Below are 16,997 nucleotides of genomic sequence, written 5' to 3'. Positions count from 1 at the left end.
GTACTTATTTCAACTATTTTACAGTCACCAACTTCACTGCCGTATTCCTATTTATTTCAGTGTAAGTGTAGAATTCAATCCATTGGATTAAATTGTCCAAATCTTACTGAGGCAAAGCAGTGAAGTCAAGAGAATTTTACCTGCAGAAATTAAAAATACAGATTTAGCTTTTTTCCCTTCTCTGGCATATAGTACTATAACATAGTGACCTACACAACCTGGGATAGTGTAGACATTAACATCCAAAGTGTGGCACAGCTCAGACTTTAAATAATTATCTAGTAACAAAGGACAAATTTGGTTGTTCATGGTTAGTTCTTCTTGCAGTGGTTTCTGTACCAGCGCCATGCCTTACAGGGTTCCCTGTACAACAGAGAAGAATTTGCTGACATTTACGCCTGAAATGGGCAACGTTATACAAAATTGGATTGACAGCAGAGTTGGCAAATGTAAACAACGCTATCCAAAAGAAAACTGATGGCAAAATATTTAAATCATGTTTGTAGCTCTGGACTAAAATTAAAAGAATAATTATTATAATTGGGCTCCACATGATGAAGAAGGAGATCATCAACACAAAGAGGGCTTGAAATAGTTTGTAGTCTTGCTGGGAAACACGAATCCGATGATTTGTTGAATAGGCTAAACCAGCATTTAAACTCCTTCTTGATGCTTTTGTAATCTGCAGTAAAAAAGAAGAAAGTAACTTTCATTGAAACCTGGGAAAACTACTAACACATTTTTCAAGTGCAACAGTAAATCTTGGCGCATGATGTTTCCTGTTTTGAAAAGTGACTACAGAAAATGCAACACAGAATTCCACTTTTACGTTTTGTTAATACTTCCATTTCAAACGTTCTCACTTCACTAGGAATTTTTCTTCCTCTCAGCTGTGAACTCACCTCAATATTAGTCAAGCTGGTTCTTCTCCTCATGGCTCTCTACCGGCTATAAATACTTTTCAGCATAAAATAGCCTTAATTACTCATGAAATTCCATTAACTTCAAATTATGACCTCATTTGTTCTATCTAAATAACTCAATTTTTTTTTACAAATGCCAACTGGAACATAGTCAGCAATCCTGTTGACGCGCAAGAAGGAAGGCAGTCCAATTTTCTGATGGCCATGCTGATAGTATAAGGTAGGTATTAGAAGGAGCATGAATTTATTATAGTAACTAAATCACAGAACCACAGAATGTTAGAGGCTGGAAGGGACCTCAAAAGATCACCTAGTCCAACCCCCCTGCCAGAGCAGGACCACCTAGAGTAGATCACACAGGAATCATGACACCTTTTACATGTGAATGGGATTTTATGTTAGGTTTTGTGTTTTCCAGTGACTAATCAGAATTGCTTTCTATGAACTAACCTGGAATCTTACAGATCCTTTTGTCACTACGAAAATCTGTGTCATGTAAAAGTACTGTCTGATGTAATAACCAGACTATGGGTAGTTTGGGAATCTAGTACTCATAGGTGTGAATCATCTGTCATTAGGTAGAGTATTGAATCCCAATGGCTTGCAAAAAACTCTAAACCTCATCCTCTACATCGCTGTCTTCACTGAAGTTGGCACAGCACAATTAAGTCTGTTACATTCACATACCTGATGCAAATTAAATAAAATTGAAATATTTAGCAAACATATTTATGCTAAATAATTGAGATGCCGTTTTACCACCTGCATGGGTAAAGAAGGGATATTTTCAAAAGCCTGGGTCAATTTGGTATCTAAGTAGGAAAGTCAAAAGGCGTAAGACTCTTCCTGCCACTTCTGTGTGTGACATTTCCCTGTAGCAATAACTAAAGGAAGGATAACACTAATACTAGTAATGCTTAATAGCTTCCTGGTTCAAGTAAGGATGAAAATGGTTATATATATATTGAATAATTTGTCATTCTTCCTGCAGTTTTCTGAATTTGTCACAGAGGCAGATTGTCTAGAATAAATACTTATTAAAAACCTAGGCATCTACCAAAGATTTCAACAGAATGTAGGTGTATAAATCAAAACCCGTGATCCAAAAATGGGTTTCCCAGCAACTGCTGAGCCTGAGAAGGGGACAGTCTCACTAGCTGCTTGCCTGATTTAAAAGGGGCAGAGAATTCTGATGTTTTGAGCATGTAAAACTGTTCCAACCTGATGATCTTCTGCTGTAGCCATCCGGAATCCAGAAACTAGGCTAACTCCTTCAAACAATCCGATCCAAGAGCTGTTCTCAGAGAGCCCCTAACCTGTCTTAGTAAGAATGAAGGCTTCACAAAATACAAAGGACTAATAGCCACTTTAACATAAAAGTGGAAAACCCAAGTTCTGGACCCTCAGCCTCCACTGTTCAAAATGGCTACAGAATGCCCTCACCAGATACTTTTGCATCCACCTCTCCTGCTGGAGCTGCGCCACCCAGAACTACGACCGCAAGAATCACCAGGATTGCTGTAAAGAAGATGCAACTCCATCTTAAGGAAGTGCTCAACTGAAATGGGGTGGCAGTGATATGTTTTGGATCCCTTATTTTTCTGCCTAGCGTGAGGAATCTAGACACCTATCGTGGGCATCTGGACCACACTCTGAGAACCAGGAACTTAGAAGTCATGTCTATACAAGTGCGTAACTTCCAAAACATAAACGTCTTTACTAGTTTTAGCCTCTTATCTAAGTCTTGCCTGAGAGGGGGAACAGTGCAAAACCAAATAACTTAATTACAAATCATGGCTTCTAATCTGTCATTTTTGCCTGCCAGGGTTCTGGGAAGTGTTATGCAAAAGTAACACTCAGTTTCAGATTAAATTGTAAAGTATACATTTGTAGAATACAATTGTTAACAAATCTGAGACCTTAGATCTGTAGTGAATCATAATCATCATAGATGCTGTGTTATTTGACTACATGAATGCTTTGAAATGCTTCCAGCAACACTGAGTGTTGTACTCTGTGTACACCAACATTGTGGAGTCTTCTCACAAAGTGAGAGTGAATCTGCTCTTGGGAATGACTCAGGGGTTAAGACATTCTCCAGCTGAGTTCTAGTTGCTTCCTGCAGAGCTGCAGGAAGAGAGAGAGAAGATTCAATTATAACAGATGGGATCCTGCTATGGGCCTTGTTCCTTTTTCAGTTTAGGAGAAAAGGTAATTCATCTTAGCATCTGTGTTATCAAGTTGGAAAAGAAACATGAGCATGGCAGCATGGGGCTGTCTTATAATCCAGTATTCCAAACATTTTTGAGGGCTTCAAGCTCCCTAAGTGCCATTTTGTTTTCTAAATTTACTTGCTGTAATCTGGAGTCTACAAGGACAAGAGGAACATCGTTCCTGTCCTGGTCTCTGACCAAGGACCGCATCACTCCTTGGCCCCAGTCTTTTGAAGTTCTCTCAAAGGGCTCAGGCTCCCTGCTGAGTTACTGAATGTTCTTTGCCTACAGCAAATACAAGGTTGCAAAAGGCAAGTGGTTTACTTCACTAGAAGAGGTCTACCTAATGCATTTACCTCAAGGTTATAATGAACCTAGAGAGCGTACAGAAACAAAGAGGTTATGATTTTGATTACTGGTTTAAGCCTGATCAATAGGGAAGTACATGTAGAGTCCAGATTCTAGGTCCTAGGTTCATCAAAACGTGTATGTGCAGCTCTGGTGCATGTACCCACAGCCCCTTGGTGCTCGGCATTTCATCAGTTAATTCCCTGCTCAATAACCTGTGTATTTTGAGGTTCCTTTCCAAAACCTGTAATTTTCCTTATATATAACATGAGAAGTTTACTTACCTAACAGAAGAATCAAGAATCTTTTGGGGGCAGTTGCTAAAAACTAGGCACTGCAGCACCCAGTTTGAAGATTTTTAGCTCTTTCTCATTCAGTTTTTGGAAGAGGAAGGAGTATGAAATCAGATGGTTTAAAAGGAATTTAGGTAACTAATATCATGCTTGCTAGAATACAGATTAAAACTGTGGAGCCTGATGTCTTGGCCTATATTTCAGCAGTTAAACAACATCCACTCAGAAACAAAGCGGAAGCAAAGTATTTAATTAACAGTTTTTGCTTGCAAAGTTTGAAATTGTGGAAGAGTCAGTGTAATCAAACAAGATCTGTGTACTAAAAATACATGCAGAAAATGAGTAGATTAAAAAGGGATTTTTTTTTCTGGTCCTGCCTCTCTTTGCTTTCTTACCAATCCCTTGTGACTCAAGTTTAGGCTCAAAGAAAGCAAAACCTAGTTTTTAGTTATTTCAAATGCTTGACTCTTTAGGAGATTGACAGTCTTTAAATATGAACAGCACATAAATGGAGAAGTGTATTAAATAGTATATATAAATGAACTTTGTGTTTGGCTTCTGGTAATGTGCACTTCAAGCATGTCCTCAGTTGAAACGTATAGGCTGTTATGTACAGGTTGAAACGTCTCATTTTATATCATGTACTTACCATTTACTGAGCAAATTATGTCTATTCCCTTTAGGTGTATTTGTATTCAGTGACAATATGTTGATGCCTAGTGAGTTACTGTTTACTTCTCTTTGTTCTACAACAAATTTAAAGGAAAAACATACCTGTAAGATTTTGGAATAACTGATGACAATGACTAATCCTGGTATTAGAAAGAAAACAATGGCAAAGGTCACATCCCAAACTATTTCTCCTGCAATGCTGGGCCAAACCAAGGTGCAAATCTGAATCTCCTGGTTACAAAAAATAAAGAAGAAAATCAACATTGTACCATTATTTTTACTACACAGTTGTCCTTACCTTTCCCTGTGCCTACAGAGAAAATGGCTGCAGACTAAACAAGACTGTGAAAACTTTCTACTCAAACAGAGCATTCAATTAATGTATTACTTCATGGTTTTAAAAGCCCATACAATTACAAATAGATGTGTTATCCACAATCTAAGTATTACCATAAATTTCATATCAAACGCTAACGGCAGCTTTAAAATTGAAATTTATAGACCTCAAACTTAACCACGTATTCGAGTGTCACGTTGGGTGTGCTTTTGTACGCATTTCAAAATACGAGGCAGAGAAACCGGCCGCATGAGCTGGGCAGCTCTCGCGGGATGCCGATCCCTGGGGAAGGGGCGAGCGTGCCGACAAGGCGGTTTCCGAGCCGCACTGGGGAACGCAGTGAAACCCGTGCGCGCTTCACGCCGGCGGGGAGGGCCCGCCGGGGGAGCGAGGCGGAAGGGGGCGGCGGCGGGGCGACGGCGGCAGCGGGCGCGGGTCTGCCGGGCTGCCCTGCCGGGGGGAGCTCCGGCCGCTCCCCCAGGCACAGCCTCCGCACCCGCCCGGTCCGCCCGCTCCCCAGAAGCAGCCTCCCCTCGGTCACAGCGGCGGACGAGCCTCCCTCCCGGTCCGGCCCCGCGTCCGCCTCCCACACCTGACCCCTGCCGTCCCCCGCGCCCACCGCCCCGGCCCGGCCCGGCGGCCGCCCGGGGGCCCTCCCCGGCGCTCGGCCTCACCTCGCCGCCGGCGGCGGGCAGCCGCACCACGGTGAAGAAGCAGCAGAGAGGGAGGGTGGCGAGGGCGGCGAAGCCCCAGATGAGGAGGAGGGCGGCGGCCAGCGCCTTGCGGCGGCGGAAGGCGGCGTGGCGCAGCCGGGCGATGCTGACGACGCGCTCCAGGCTGACGGCCGAGAGGGAGAGGATGACGACGGTGCCGCTGAGGCTCACCACGTAGAAGAGCATGTGGCAGACGACGTCGCCCAGCACCCAGGACTCGGTCCAGCGCACGACGGCGATGAAGGGGATGGCGGTGATGAAGAGCAGGTCGGCGCAGAAGAGGTTGAGGACGAGGCAGTTCGCGGCGCACAGCCGCCGTCGCTGCCGCACCAGCAGGCAGATGCCCCAGATGTTTCCCGCCAAGGCCAGCAGGAAGATGGAGGCCAGGGCAGACAATTCACCGACGCGCAGGGCTGTCATGTTGTGGCCCCTTATGTCCGAGAAGAAGGGAAAGTAGGTCCTGTTCCCTCCTGGTGCAGCCCCGGACCCGGGCATGAGGGTGGCCAGTGGGCATGAGAGACCCACCGTGGGCAGCGGCCCCAGCCCTAGGGGAAGGGCTGCGCTCCCAACCACCACGGTGGCACCCGGGGTACCCTCCCGGCATGGAGCAGCGGGCTGGCTGCCATCCTTCTCCCTCCTCTTCCTCCTGCCCGTGCTGCCGAGGGCTTGACTGTGCCAGCCAGGCGGTTTATGGCCCTCGTGCCGGCGTGGAACAAGGAAGTGGGAGGGTAAACATGGTGCAGCTCACACAAAGGCGAGGCCGCCATGCGTGGGGAGGCAGCAAGGGGCCAGGGGCAAGTGGGGCTCCCTGACACCTCCCTGGGGAGGGCGTGGGTCAGTGCGCTGGCACCTCCATGCTGAGGGGCACAGGCCTGGCCACCTCCTCCAGGGCCAGCCCTGGTCTGCTGCTCCATAGGCAGGCCCCCGGGGCACCAGTGCCCGGATAGGCCGCCCAGGCTGCTCACCTCTGCTGGGGGTGTGTGCATGGCTTAGAACAGAGGGATGGCTGTCAGACTGCTCCAAGAGCTCCTGTTGGGAGCCCAGGATAACCAGCAGTGCTCTCAGATAGAAAAAGAAGAATTTACCCATCACCTCATGTCTTGACAGTGGCGTTTGGAAACAGCAGTCCTGTGCATTGCTTGTGCTAACAATGGCCTGGAGTGGAAGGGAAGTGTCGCTGTCTTGATTTTTGGGACCCATTTACCAAGTTGATCCGGAGTCTTACCCGCCTGTGTTATCTGTGTTATGAGTTCTTGCTGAAGAAGCCTGGTAAATTAAGACATAACTAGAAAATACCTTCCTTTCTCTGAAAGCAGTTGCTCAAATTGTAAATGGAAGTAAGTCTTTCCGCTTACACTCTTCATTCCAGATGATTTAGAAATGGACTGGGAGTGAAGTGCATAAATCGTCACAGACGAGCAGATAATGTCTCATAAAAGAAGATAAAATGTTTTCATAAAGTATGTAAACAGTTGTATAACTTTAGACAGCTCTGGATTAATTCATCTGACTCAGTGCCAGTGTAGGTGCTTAAGGGTGTAGTTACAGGCTTGGCCGTGTGGAGCGACACCTTTTGATTAGGTGAGAGTTATTCCAAACTGGTGTGCCAATAGGACTGGGTGACCGGGCGGTGCTTCCGCGGTACCCTGGGTGTGACCCTGCCATCAACCGCTTACGCAATGGCATTAGTGGGGATTCCAGATTAGTGGGGATTCCAGAAATTTGGTCCTTCTAAAGGACGATCTCCTAATGAGGAATGACAAGAGTGAGATCTTTCCTGAACTGCTTCCCACGTTTTTGCCAGTGGAGAATTTACATTGATTTTAATTAGCATGTTTTCTCTTGAGCTGTAAGTGATTCTGCCTATCTATGCTGTCTCATCAAACAGGGAGTTTGCAGGACAGCTTAAACAGGTGGATGAGGTGCTACTACTAATTCCTGCTGATTTCTTTGGCTGTATGAAATGTGGCCAGATTTGGTGTTAAGTGGGTGGCTGCTATGAACTATGAACTCAAATGAAGACAATCAGAAAACTTGCCAAGGCGATTTTTTTTGCAGCCAGCAACACAAGTGACTGGCAAGTGTCTCAAAACAGTATTTTATACTATATCATTTGCTGGGAGGAAAAAACCTCTGCATCTATATTGGGAAAGTTTCAGCAAATTTAATAGAACTGCTAAGGATGATTATTCATATTTATAATCAAAGCTTGACATATCTAGGCACAATTTATGTTGGCTCTGCTGTGGACTGATTCGGTGAAATTATTACTGAATCTTGAAATACAGCAAATACTTCCCAGTTGCTACAGCCTCAGAGATCTGGGACTTCATACAAGCTGACAAACTAGCCCCGAACTTCTGGGCAGTTGTTAATAGCAGTGATGTGGTCAGCTCTGAATAAAGGCTGGGATTGGGAAGTCTGGTTGCACCTGTGTGAAAACTTGGAAGGCATTAACAGGATGGGGGGGTGGGGGGCAGCTGGAAATGGTTACACAGATAAACACAAATTGTATGAATGAAATCTTTAGCCCCTTTGGCATTAGTGGAAAATGAAATTAGAAACTGGTCCTATCAACTCAGGGTAAAGTATACACATTTGAAACAGAATGGGGGAAGGAAAATAGGGAGAGAAGTATCTAAAACAGGATTATTGAAGAAAATAAGGTATTTTCAGTCAGGGAGGAAAGGAATGCCGTAGAGGAGCAGAAGGTTTGAAAATGAGATGATGCGTGGAAGTATCTGGATAGACCCTTGATCTTCTTCAGAAAGGATCACCTTTAGCTTTGGTCCTTAGGTGTGAATGAGAACCTTACTTGCTTGGCATAAGCCTGTTGTTTGCTCAGGAGAAACAAAGCAAAGTACTGCTTTTAGTATGCTGTTTTAGTGAGTGAACTTCACACTGACCTGTGTACAAAATCCTGTGCCTGGGGACAGCACAGGTGTGGAGAAACATGCATGTTTCCATGGGGTTTTATCAAATGAATGGGAGCTCCTTGCAGGAACAAAACAGTCTGATTACTCATGAGTGTAATGGATTCATTATCTGAAAAAATAGTTCTCTTTTCCCTCCCATGGAGCACAAAAGCTGTGTTTGCTGTTGGGTAGCTATAATCATAGCAACCATCACAACGTGAAATCTGAGGAAGGGAGGAACTGTAACCTTGATAGAGCTACTCTGGCATTACTGTAATAGGTGGACGCTGTGTGCGGTATGTGCTCCACATGCTCCTTATGACAAGGAAGTGATTAGCAGAATGCCTGGAAACCTGTTACGATTGCTTAACCTATATAATTTTTCCAACATATGTGCCTATGTGCTTTTTTATGCTCAGAAGTGGTGAAACACAGAGTCAACTCAGATTTCATTGTTCTAGGTTAAGTGAAAGTTGCGGGGACCTCTGTGGAGCTGGTTAGCTAGCCTAGCGGGGAAACATCTTACTTCCTTTTTTCTGTTTTTTTTTTTTTTTTTTTTCTGTTGTTGTCCTGAGTGAAAGCCTGAGTCTTTGCCTTTTCTATGGCAGATAAGGGCTGTGTTACCTGATACCGTAAGTCAAGCCCTGTTTTTCAGATTGTTCCCCTGACAACAATGAACTGTCGTGACATACGGGGATAGTTCAGCTTGTTTGTGTTTTAAGAAATATTCCCAGAGAGAGGGACCTCTTGGGCTAGGTGATTCTGGGAGGTGAGGATTCTTGTTCCATTTGGACATGACCTAGTAAAGGTTTTTGCCTTATTTATGCATCCTCTTGCATGTAGATTGGTGTATTGGTCTATTTTCATGCACCTGTATCACAATGAGTAAATAGTGCTAACTGCTGTGACAGATGTATTGCATATTTAATGTTTGCTAAGTGATTTAAATTCATTACATTAGAAATGTTGACTCTTTGTCTTCACAAAAGAGCTTACAGGTTGCAGGTGACTCAAGCTGTGCCTATATAATAAGGGTTTTAGCATAAGTTGCAACCAGGGTTAGCTTTCTATTTTCATTTTTGCTTTTACATACCGTACTGCAGCTGTTCTGCTTCTAGACACTATTAATCCTGTGTTTAGTAGAAGTTATGCCACTGTAAGGTTTGTTTCAAATACAAATCTGTTTTGATTTATTTTGCTTTTTAGGAAGTTTTCTAACTGCTCACCCACTGTATACTTCCATATCAGTGAGCTGAAGCATTTACACCAATGTCCAAGGGACAATTTTAAACTTGTGGTGCAAATATAAATGCATCTGTTTGTCTTCATATAGTAGCAAGCTCACCCACTCCAGTGTCCACTGAAAATACCAGATGCTTCTATCGATCTATGTGATCATGCCAAGAACTAATTCCTGTTTCTTCTGGTGAGTGAGCAAGTCACTGTTTCTTCTGCGGAGTCTTGTTCTCCTGTGGTCAGTATCCATCAGAAGCTGGCATGCTTCCTGGGATATGTGTGCCAGGTGGTGCTGTGGTTTCAAGCTGTAGCAGCAGCATTACTGACCAATGCCTCAGTCAAAAGCAAGGTGCTGATGATCCTCTCTGTGCTTTCTAATAAGAGCTGGAACAGGTTTTTTTGTTGTCAAGACCACCAAAAGTTTTACCAACAGCAACATTGAACAATTTGCTCATGACTTGCAGTAAGGGAGGAGTTTCTTCATGAACAAAGGGCAAATGTAAGTACATAATCCATGTAACAGAATTCCCCCAGGGTCATGATCTCTGTTACACTGCATGCTAACCAAGCCTCACCAGGGTGGCTCAGCTCCAACTAGACTGTTTTTAACTAAATGAGGTTGTTTCTTATCAGCTTTAGATACTGTATTACACTTACACATCTAGCCCATGGATTTAGGGAGTTTATCAGTGAATATAGGGTATCAGAATGGTTCATTTGGACATTGCAGGATCTGGTAGAACACTCACCAAGGAACTGAGACCCTGAGTGAGATTTACATGGAGAATTATAGTCTGATATTTAAGTGCCACTGGGCTTTTGCTAACTTTGAGGTGTGCATGAAGTTACTTACGTTCCTGCTGAGGAGCTTTGATGCAGAGCCATCAAAGCAAATACTATGGTGTGCCTCTGAAGGATTTACAAACAAAATTTGTCACCAGCCTCTCTCACTCATCAGTTGTACTCAGATGTTCCCTGAACACGTTGGTTTGCTGGGTTGCATGCAGTGCAGAGATCACAGATGTCATTGTTTTCCCTCATATTTAAGAACCTGGTGATTAGAGAATGCTATTATTCATGAGGTTTAAGGAGAATCAGCTTGCTTTCTTTTCCTCCTGTCTCATCTTAGAAGAGTAACGCTGGGAGCAAGAGGGGTTCTTCAGGTCAGAATTGGGGTAAAAGCATTTCTGAAATAAGGTCTATGAAGTGCCTGTCTGCTGCAAAGAAAATCTGTCCATATTGGGAGGCAAGGCTTGTGCTTATCTAGCATTAACTTAGGGCTGGAGAAATAGAAAAGTCATTCTTGCAACACCAATGACAGAAAGTGCAGATAACGCTTTAAATTCTGCTGTAAACCCTTCTGACTTCCCAAGTGTAATGCTAAATCATCTTGTTTTCCTGCACTGTTCATGTTTTTCATTATCAGTGTCTGTTTGGGGTCTGGTTGCATTATGATTTCATACGAGATGATTAGAGATATGACTTAGAGCTTTTAATAAACCATGCCCAGAAAGCATGGATGCCTAAATTAGGCTGTATAGTTTTCTGTCTAGATGAACGAGATGCTACCAGCCAAATCACACCCGTTACACTGATAAAACTTGTGCTTTTGCTGGTGCAGCATGTGCATTCAGCAGTTTTGTGTTGATTAGGGAAATTAAACCTAGTTGCACTTGTATCAAGAAGGTAGCTGGCTATCACTATGATGAGGTCCCAGGCTTGCTTCTTACAGGGTATTCTGAGGCCCGTTATCTTGTTTTCTCTTTTTGAAACTATTAATTCAGTATGAAATACTTAAACTTCTGTCTGGTCAGAGAGGCAGCAAAGTGAGTGTATGTCCCTGACTACTAGTGGGGAGCTCTGTTCCAGGTCTGAAGTGGGACTGGGTGTAAGGAGAGGTCTCACTTCATGGATATGTATCCTCTTTGAAGTCTGCTTTTTTTTTTTTGCAAGAAGAGACTCATTTGTCATAGGCAGCCAGTGCTAGAAGAGAATTTTTATCTGTGAATCCTCAACAGCACCTCCTTTCTGTGCATCTAGCCTTTCCTGAGGAGTCATGTTCCTCACTGTCTGGCTTGGGTAGCTCCCACTCAATAGACTGGCTTCCTGAGTCCTGTTCCTGGGCACCCCATGGAGGGGAGCCCGAACTCCTCAAATGCCAAAGAACTGGACACAAAGGCGCTGTTTGTTAAAGCAATGTGGGAACGAGGCATCTCCCGACACTAGGGAATTAAGTAACATCAGGTTGTGCTTGTGCTGTTTATCTTGTTTTCCAGTGGAGTTGAGATGCATAAGGGCAACTATTGATGCTAAGTGGCTTTGTCTGTTCAGACTAGAAGTTTATACAGACATAGGAATGCCCATAATTTTCCAGTTGAGAAACAAGGTGGAGTTAAACTGTTATATTGACTTACGGTGCAGTAGCTACTAATTTTGCATGGAGTAAAATAACATGAAAAGTTGGTGCAGGGCAACCATTGTGTTGCCTGCTTTTTTAAAATTTAAATCTTATGGGGTGTTGTTTGCAGGTACGTCTATACATTTCATTAAATACAGAGCTTCAAGGGACTGTGAGAAATCGTCTGGCTGATGTCCCTGACCCAAGGCAGACTGACCTGTCAGGAATGGTTTAGGTAGTTACATAAGTGTCCCTGTAAATCTCCAGTGGTGGAGATTTTGCAGCCGCCATAAGCGATGTGTTTCACTGCTCATCTGTTCCAACCACCAGATTTTCCTTATGTCAAAATTTCTCTTGTTGCAATTTTGAGCTTGTTACTCTTCTTGCTGCGCCTAGGAAGACTTTATTTCTTGCCTCTCTGAAATTTTGTCATTTTTCTTCATGTTTTTTCCAGATTGCATAACCCTGATTCTTTTATGAATTTGATCAGAAATCTGAAAGACTTCTACTACATTCACAGTAGCCTAAATTGTTCTTGAAGTACAATACTTAAACTGGATACAGTATTCCAGCTGAAAGTTTCATCTATATTGACTAGAAATGAAAGCTTACATGTAAAACATATAAGAGTCTGTTTATTCATTATGTTGTAAAACTTGCAAAATCATGCAGGTGGGATATTGAGTCATGTGTACTGTAATCCCACGAAACTTGCTGGAGGAGCTGATACACTGTCATACTATTTATTTGGGGTTTTGGTAGTTGATTATTCCTGCATGAAATACTTCATCCTATTTATTTCAGATCATTGGTGCTGATAAATTGAAAATTCCTGCTATCCTGTAAAGAGCTCTCAGTTCCTGCCTTGGAGTGTCTCAGACACTCAGTGTCAGTGTCTCATGTGTGCTCTAGTAGCATCTGTGTCAAGTGAAAAAACTAGTTTTGGAATCGGCTAGACTACCATGGAATTGTCTAATACATTATTCTTAGTCAATCATTTCGTGTTTTAAAATGGGCTTAAGTGAAGGCTCAAAGGTACTAACACATGGGAAGCACATCTGGCTCTTAAAGCTTGAGATTATTAGAAAGTCCCACATATACATCCCCTGTCCTTCGGCTATACCCTAGGCATCCACTTTAGGCTGCTTGTCAGAGACAGTGTATGTTCTGGCCACATGGGTCAGAACAAAGATTCATTTTTCACTGCACTTACATTATTAGGGTTATAAATTATTGATACTTAATTATGTAATGCAGCTTTTCAGCCAGTTGTGCCACCCATTGTATAGACTAGAGGAAATAATTGTATTTCCCTACATTGTTATGAAATTGCCATTTGAAATAAAAGGGCCACATTAGCACATATTTTGCTTTTTCCCTATCCACAGCACTTGCTTAGTTAAGAAAACTGGGCACATGTGACATGATTCCCGCTGCTGGTTCTATGCCAGTGGGTTTTATGCAGGAGCTGAAGTCAGGTTGATCTGGTCTGAAATTCTTTGGCCTCTTTTCTTCCTTGTTAGGCTCCACACTTTTATTTCCTTCCCCGCCTTTTAAAATCCCACCTACACTGCAGAATTCTCCAACACAGCCACTCGTGTGCGGGTGACTTCAGAGAGGTCCTGCACTGCCCTTCCCTGGGAGATAGGCAGCTGCCTTGTTCTGGATGGCTGCCTTGAAACTAACCCAAACAGACCTCCATAGTGACCATATGGCCATATTTTTAACACCTGGAGACTTAGCAGGACCATCCCTTACTGTAGGGAGTACCACTTGGCTACCTAGTGCTGTCACGTTTTCCAAATTAGAGAAGGGAAATGATTTAGAAATGCTGCAAGTAGTATTCAGAGTCGCATAGTCCTGCTGTACGTCATGTAGCTTCTATTACTATATATACTGCAGCTTTCTTGTATGGTGTAGATAATTGCTTACCGTTTTTAAGGTAAAACCATAGCCACAACTGTTACTGTAATCTTAACAGTTCTATCGGGTTACAAGATATGCAAACTAATAGACAGTTTGCTTGCCAGATTAAAGTGGAAATGCCTAGAGCTCCTCTACTGCTATTTTCATTCCTTGCAGACTCCCACCTCTCTCTGCTTTGTTATGGAGATATCACAAGAGCAGTATTCCCCCTAGTTTTCTTGAAGACACTGCATCATTTACCTTAGCATTCTTTGCCAGGTGAACAGTGACGCCCGTTGTCTCTAAATACTTGTGCTGTCAGCGTGATTCTTTTACAGTGCAACTGGCACTCTGCCTCCCTGCCACGTTTTATCTGCATAGTTAAACAGAAGTGCTTTATTGGATAGTTTGCCTAAACACCTGTGTTACAGTTATTGGCAGATGGCAAGTAGCTGTGTAAAAAGATGGTTACCAAAACCAAGAGTAAGAGAGGAAGCTGCACAGGCAAGTACATGTTTAGATGTTGATCCATTTGATAAAAGAAAAATAACAGCCCTCTTCCTGTTGTTATTACTTCACAAGCAGTTCTCCTGTGTAAAAAGTCAGTTGTTTTACAGGGTTTACCCATCTTTCCAACCACACTACATTGCATCAAACCCACTTAATTCACTTGCTGTTTACAAAGAACACTATGTGAAAGCCAGGGTTTATAAATATGCTAGCATTGGTGAACCCTTGTGCTAATCCAGAACCTTCCCCAACATCTTCAAGTGATGCAGACTTCACAGAATTTCTGCTAGGTTGAATTTCAACTACTTGAAATGGACATAGCTCAGAAAAAGACTGCTGAAGTTGTAAATACAAAGTGCTTGGAACAACAGCATTTTTTAATGCCTTCCTGCCTTACAAAGAACTAATCTTACGGCTAAATGTCAGCATTAAGATGAGGTCATTAGGCACAAACCTCTCTTTCCTACATATAACTAGGGAGCAGCAGACCTTTTTCTTGTTCATTTACTTTTAGGATAAAAAAATAATTTTCAGTCTTAGACTCCTTCTTAGCTTCTGAAGAGTGAAAAAAAGCAGTGATATGATGTGCATGCTTTATGGACTTGGAGTTTTATAGTTGGTTTTAGTCACATGTAAGTCATAATAATAATTGTGCTTCTGACTTCAAAATAGATCTTCTGATGCACTAGAATGTCATTTTGGTATTTTTCAACATATTAGTAACATCATCAGTGTGGTATATTTAGCAGGTAGGACTAAACGCATTGTTAAAGTTCAGAAGAGGTGCCAAAAGGAGCAAAGCTTTTTGAAGGTTATCATGTTATCAACTTTATGAGTCTCCCTCTACAGTACCAGCTTCAAATGAGAAAATGTCTTACGCCAATTTAAGAAAGCCCCAGAACTACTGAGGAATGCTGACCTGTAGCAGGCAAGCTTATTTCATCTATAATACATAAAAGATCAGAATTTCCTTTTGCAGAAACTATGCCAGGTCTGCAACTGGGAATAGGATGCTAGCTGATTAATGTGTTCTTCAAAGACAGCTAACTCAAACTTCCAAAAGTAGTTTAATTAGGGATTAATATTATTAGGCTGCAGTGAAAAGCATTATTATCCTGAATTTAAAAGATGTTTAGAAAGAAAGAAATTAAATTAAGACAATTTCTCTCATGGCAAAACCTTGAGATTCTGAAGCATAATTCACATTTTACTCAGTTCATCATATCTTGGTCAGAAAACCTGTTGCTACCATTCAGCAAATTGTCAAACACAAAGATTAGCCTGAGAAATGGTCGATGAAAGTGAAGAGTGGCTACATAGTGGCTAATACAATAGATTTGACAAAGATATTTCAGATATCAAGATGAGAGCTTTAACATCAGCTTTCTGACTCACAAACACTGGATTTAATTGATAATGACATCACTTGATATTATAATAGTTATTGAAAACAACTTTGAAAATACCCTAATATTTAAGAATAGGGTTTAACCAACAGATATTAGGGTGAACGTTATGGGGTAAATGCATGCGCTTTTGCGGCAAAGCCTGATGGAAAACACTCCTACAAGCTAGCAATCAGTCAGTATACCAAAGAAAGGTAGACCTTGGGTATTTCGCTGTCCTCAGCAAACCATAAACTTGTAAAAACAGCAGATTTATCTTAAACTACTGTATCTTTGTAAACTTTCCTCACATTAATAATTTTTGTGGAAGGAACTGCTTGTTGGACTTAGGCACAGATGCAAGGAGCAAAATGCTAGCAACAGATCCATGTTTACAGTAGGTGCTAAAGGAAAACAACACTGTGATTGCAAATCCTTAAGGAATTTTTGCCAAGAATTTATTGCTAACTCATCTTCTGTCTTAATACCAAAATACAGTGACACTAGAGCAATTTATTGAAAACTGCACTTTTAAACTGGGGCATTTGTCCAGTGTAACAGATTGAATAACTGACATTTCCCAACTTTAACCTCTAAAATACAGAAGTGCAAACAAGTTTACTTCAGCATAACTCTGTATCCAGACTTCAAAAATGGTCTCTGACATTGTCTGAAATATAAACTATTTTCAGTACCAAAGAAGTTTGTGTCTGCTAGGAAGCTTGTTTTGCCACTGGCTTTTTGTTTTGTTTTGTTTTTTTCCTGAGAAGAACTTAAACCTTGGTCAGCATTTTTATGAGCTATAAGTCACCCCTGACTGTGGTTCAGGAAAATAAGCTACTTATGATTGATGTTTTCAACATGAATCTTAAGCAACAAAGACTTAACGTGATCCTCTTGAGTTTTGATGTATGAAGATGGTGATACATTACATGATACATATAATACGTGTATATATACACTATACATCTACTCACACACACCATGCAGATAAAAATAAATATATAGTGCATCTACAAGGGCCAAAAATCTTTTGCAGCTGTTACTGTCAGTTAAGGTACAAGCACAATCATCAGGATTCACCAACCAAGAACCAAATACGCCAAACATTAAAATAAAGTCTGACACAATAGGTGTGCTTTTCCTGTA

The 16,997-nt window shown here is 42.2% G+C and overlaps 1 protein-coding gene across 1 annotated transcript; it reads right to left on the bottom strand.

Annotated features, from left to right (window-relative positions):
- Window positions 1-274: 274 nt before the first annotated feature.
- Window positions 275-5,994, bottom strand: FFAR4 (free fatty acid receptor 4). The gene is made up of 3 exons (XM_086467222.1): window positions 5,461-5,994; window positions 4,552-4,680; window positions 275-682 (listed from the first exon to the last, which is right to left on the bottom strand). The coding sequence occupies exons 1-3, from the start codon at window positions 5,992-5,994 to the stop codon at window positions 275-277; spliced, it is 1,071 nt and encodes a 356-aa protein (XP_086323348.1).
- Between the last annotated feature and the right edge of the window lie 11,003 nt (window positions 5,995-16,997).

Source organism: Leptosomus discolor, chromosome 6 (genome assembly GCF_034619465.1).
Source record: "Leptosomus discolor isolate bLepDis1 chromosome 6, bLepDis1.hap2, whole genome shotgun sequence".
Lineage (NCBI taxonomy): Eukaryota > Metazoa > Chordata > Aves > Leptosomiformes > Leptosomidae > Leptosomus > Leptosomus discolor.
The sequence above is the reverse complement of the archived record's forward strand: the minus strand, read 5'-3'. Positions and strand labels throughout refer to the sequence as shown.

Excerpts from the sequence above, each read along its gene's own strand:
- FFAR4 (XM_086467222.1), bottom strand. The coding sequence starts at position 5,994 with ATGCCCGGGTCCGGGGCTGCACCAGGAGGGAACAGGACCTACTTTCCC. Across the intron at positions 4,681-5,460 it reads TGCCCGCCGCCGGCGGCGAG|GAGATTCAGATTTGCACCTT; the intron begins GTGAGGCCGAGC and ends TTTTGTAACCAG. Across the intron at positions 683-4,551 it reads GTTATTCCAAAATCTTACAG|ATTACAAAAGCATCAAGAAG; the intron begins GTATGTTTTTCC and ends TTTTTACTGCAG.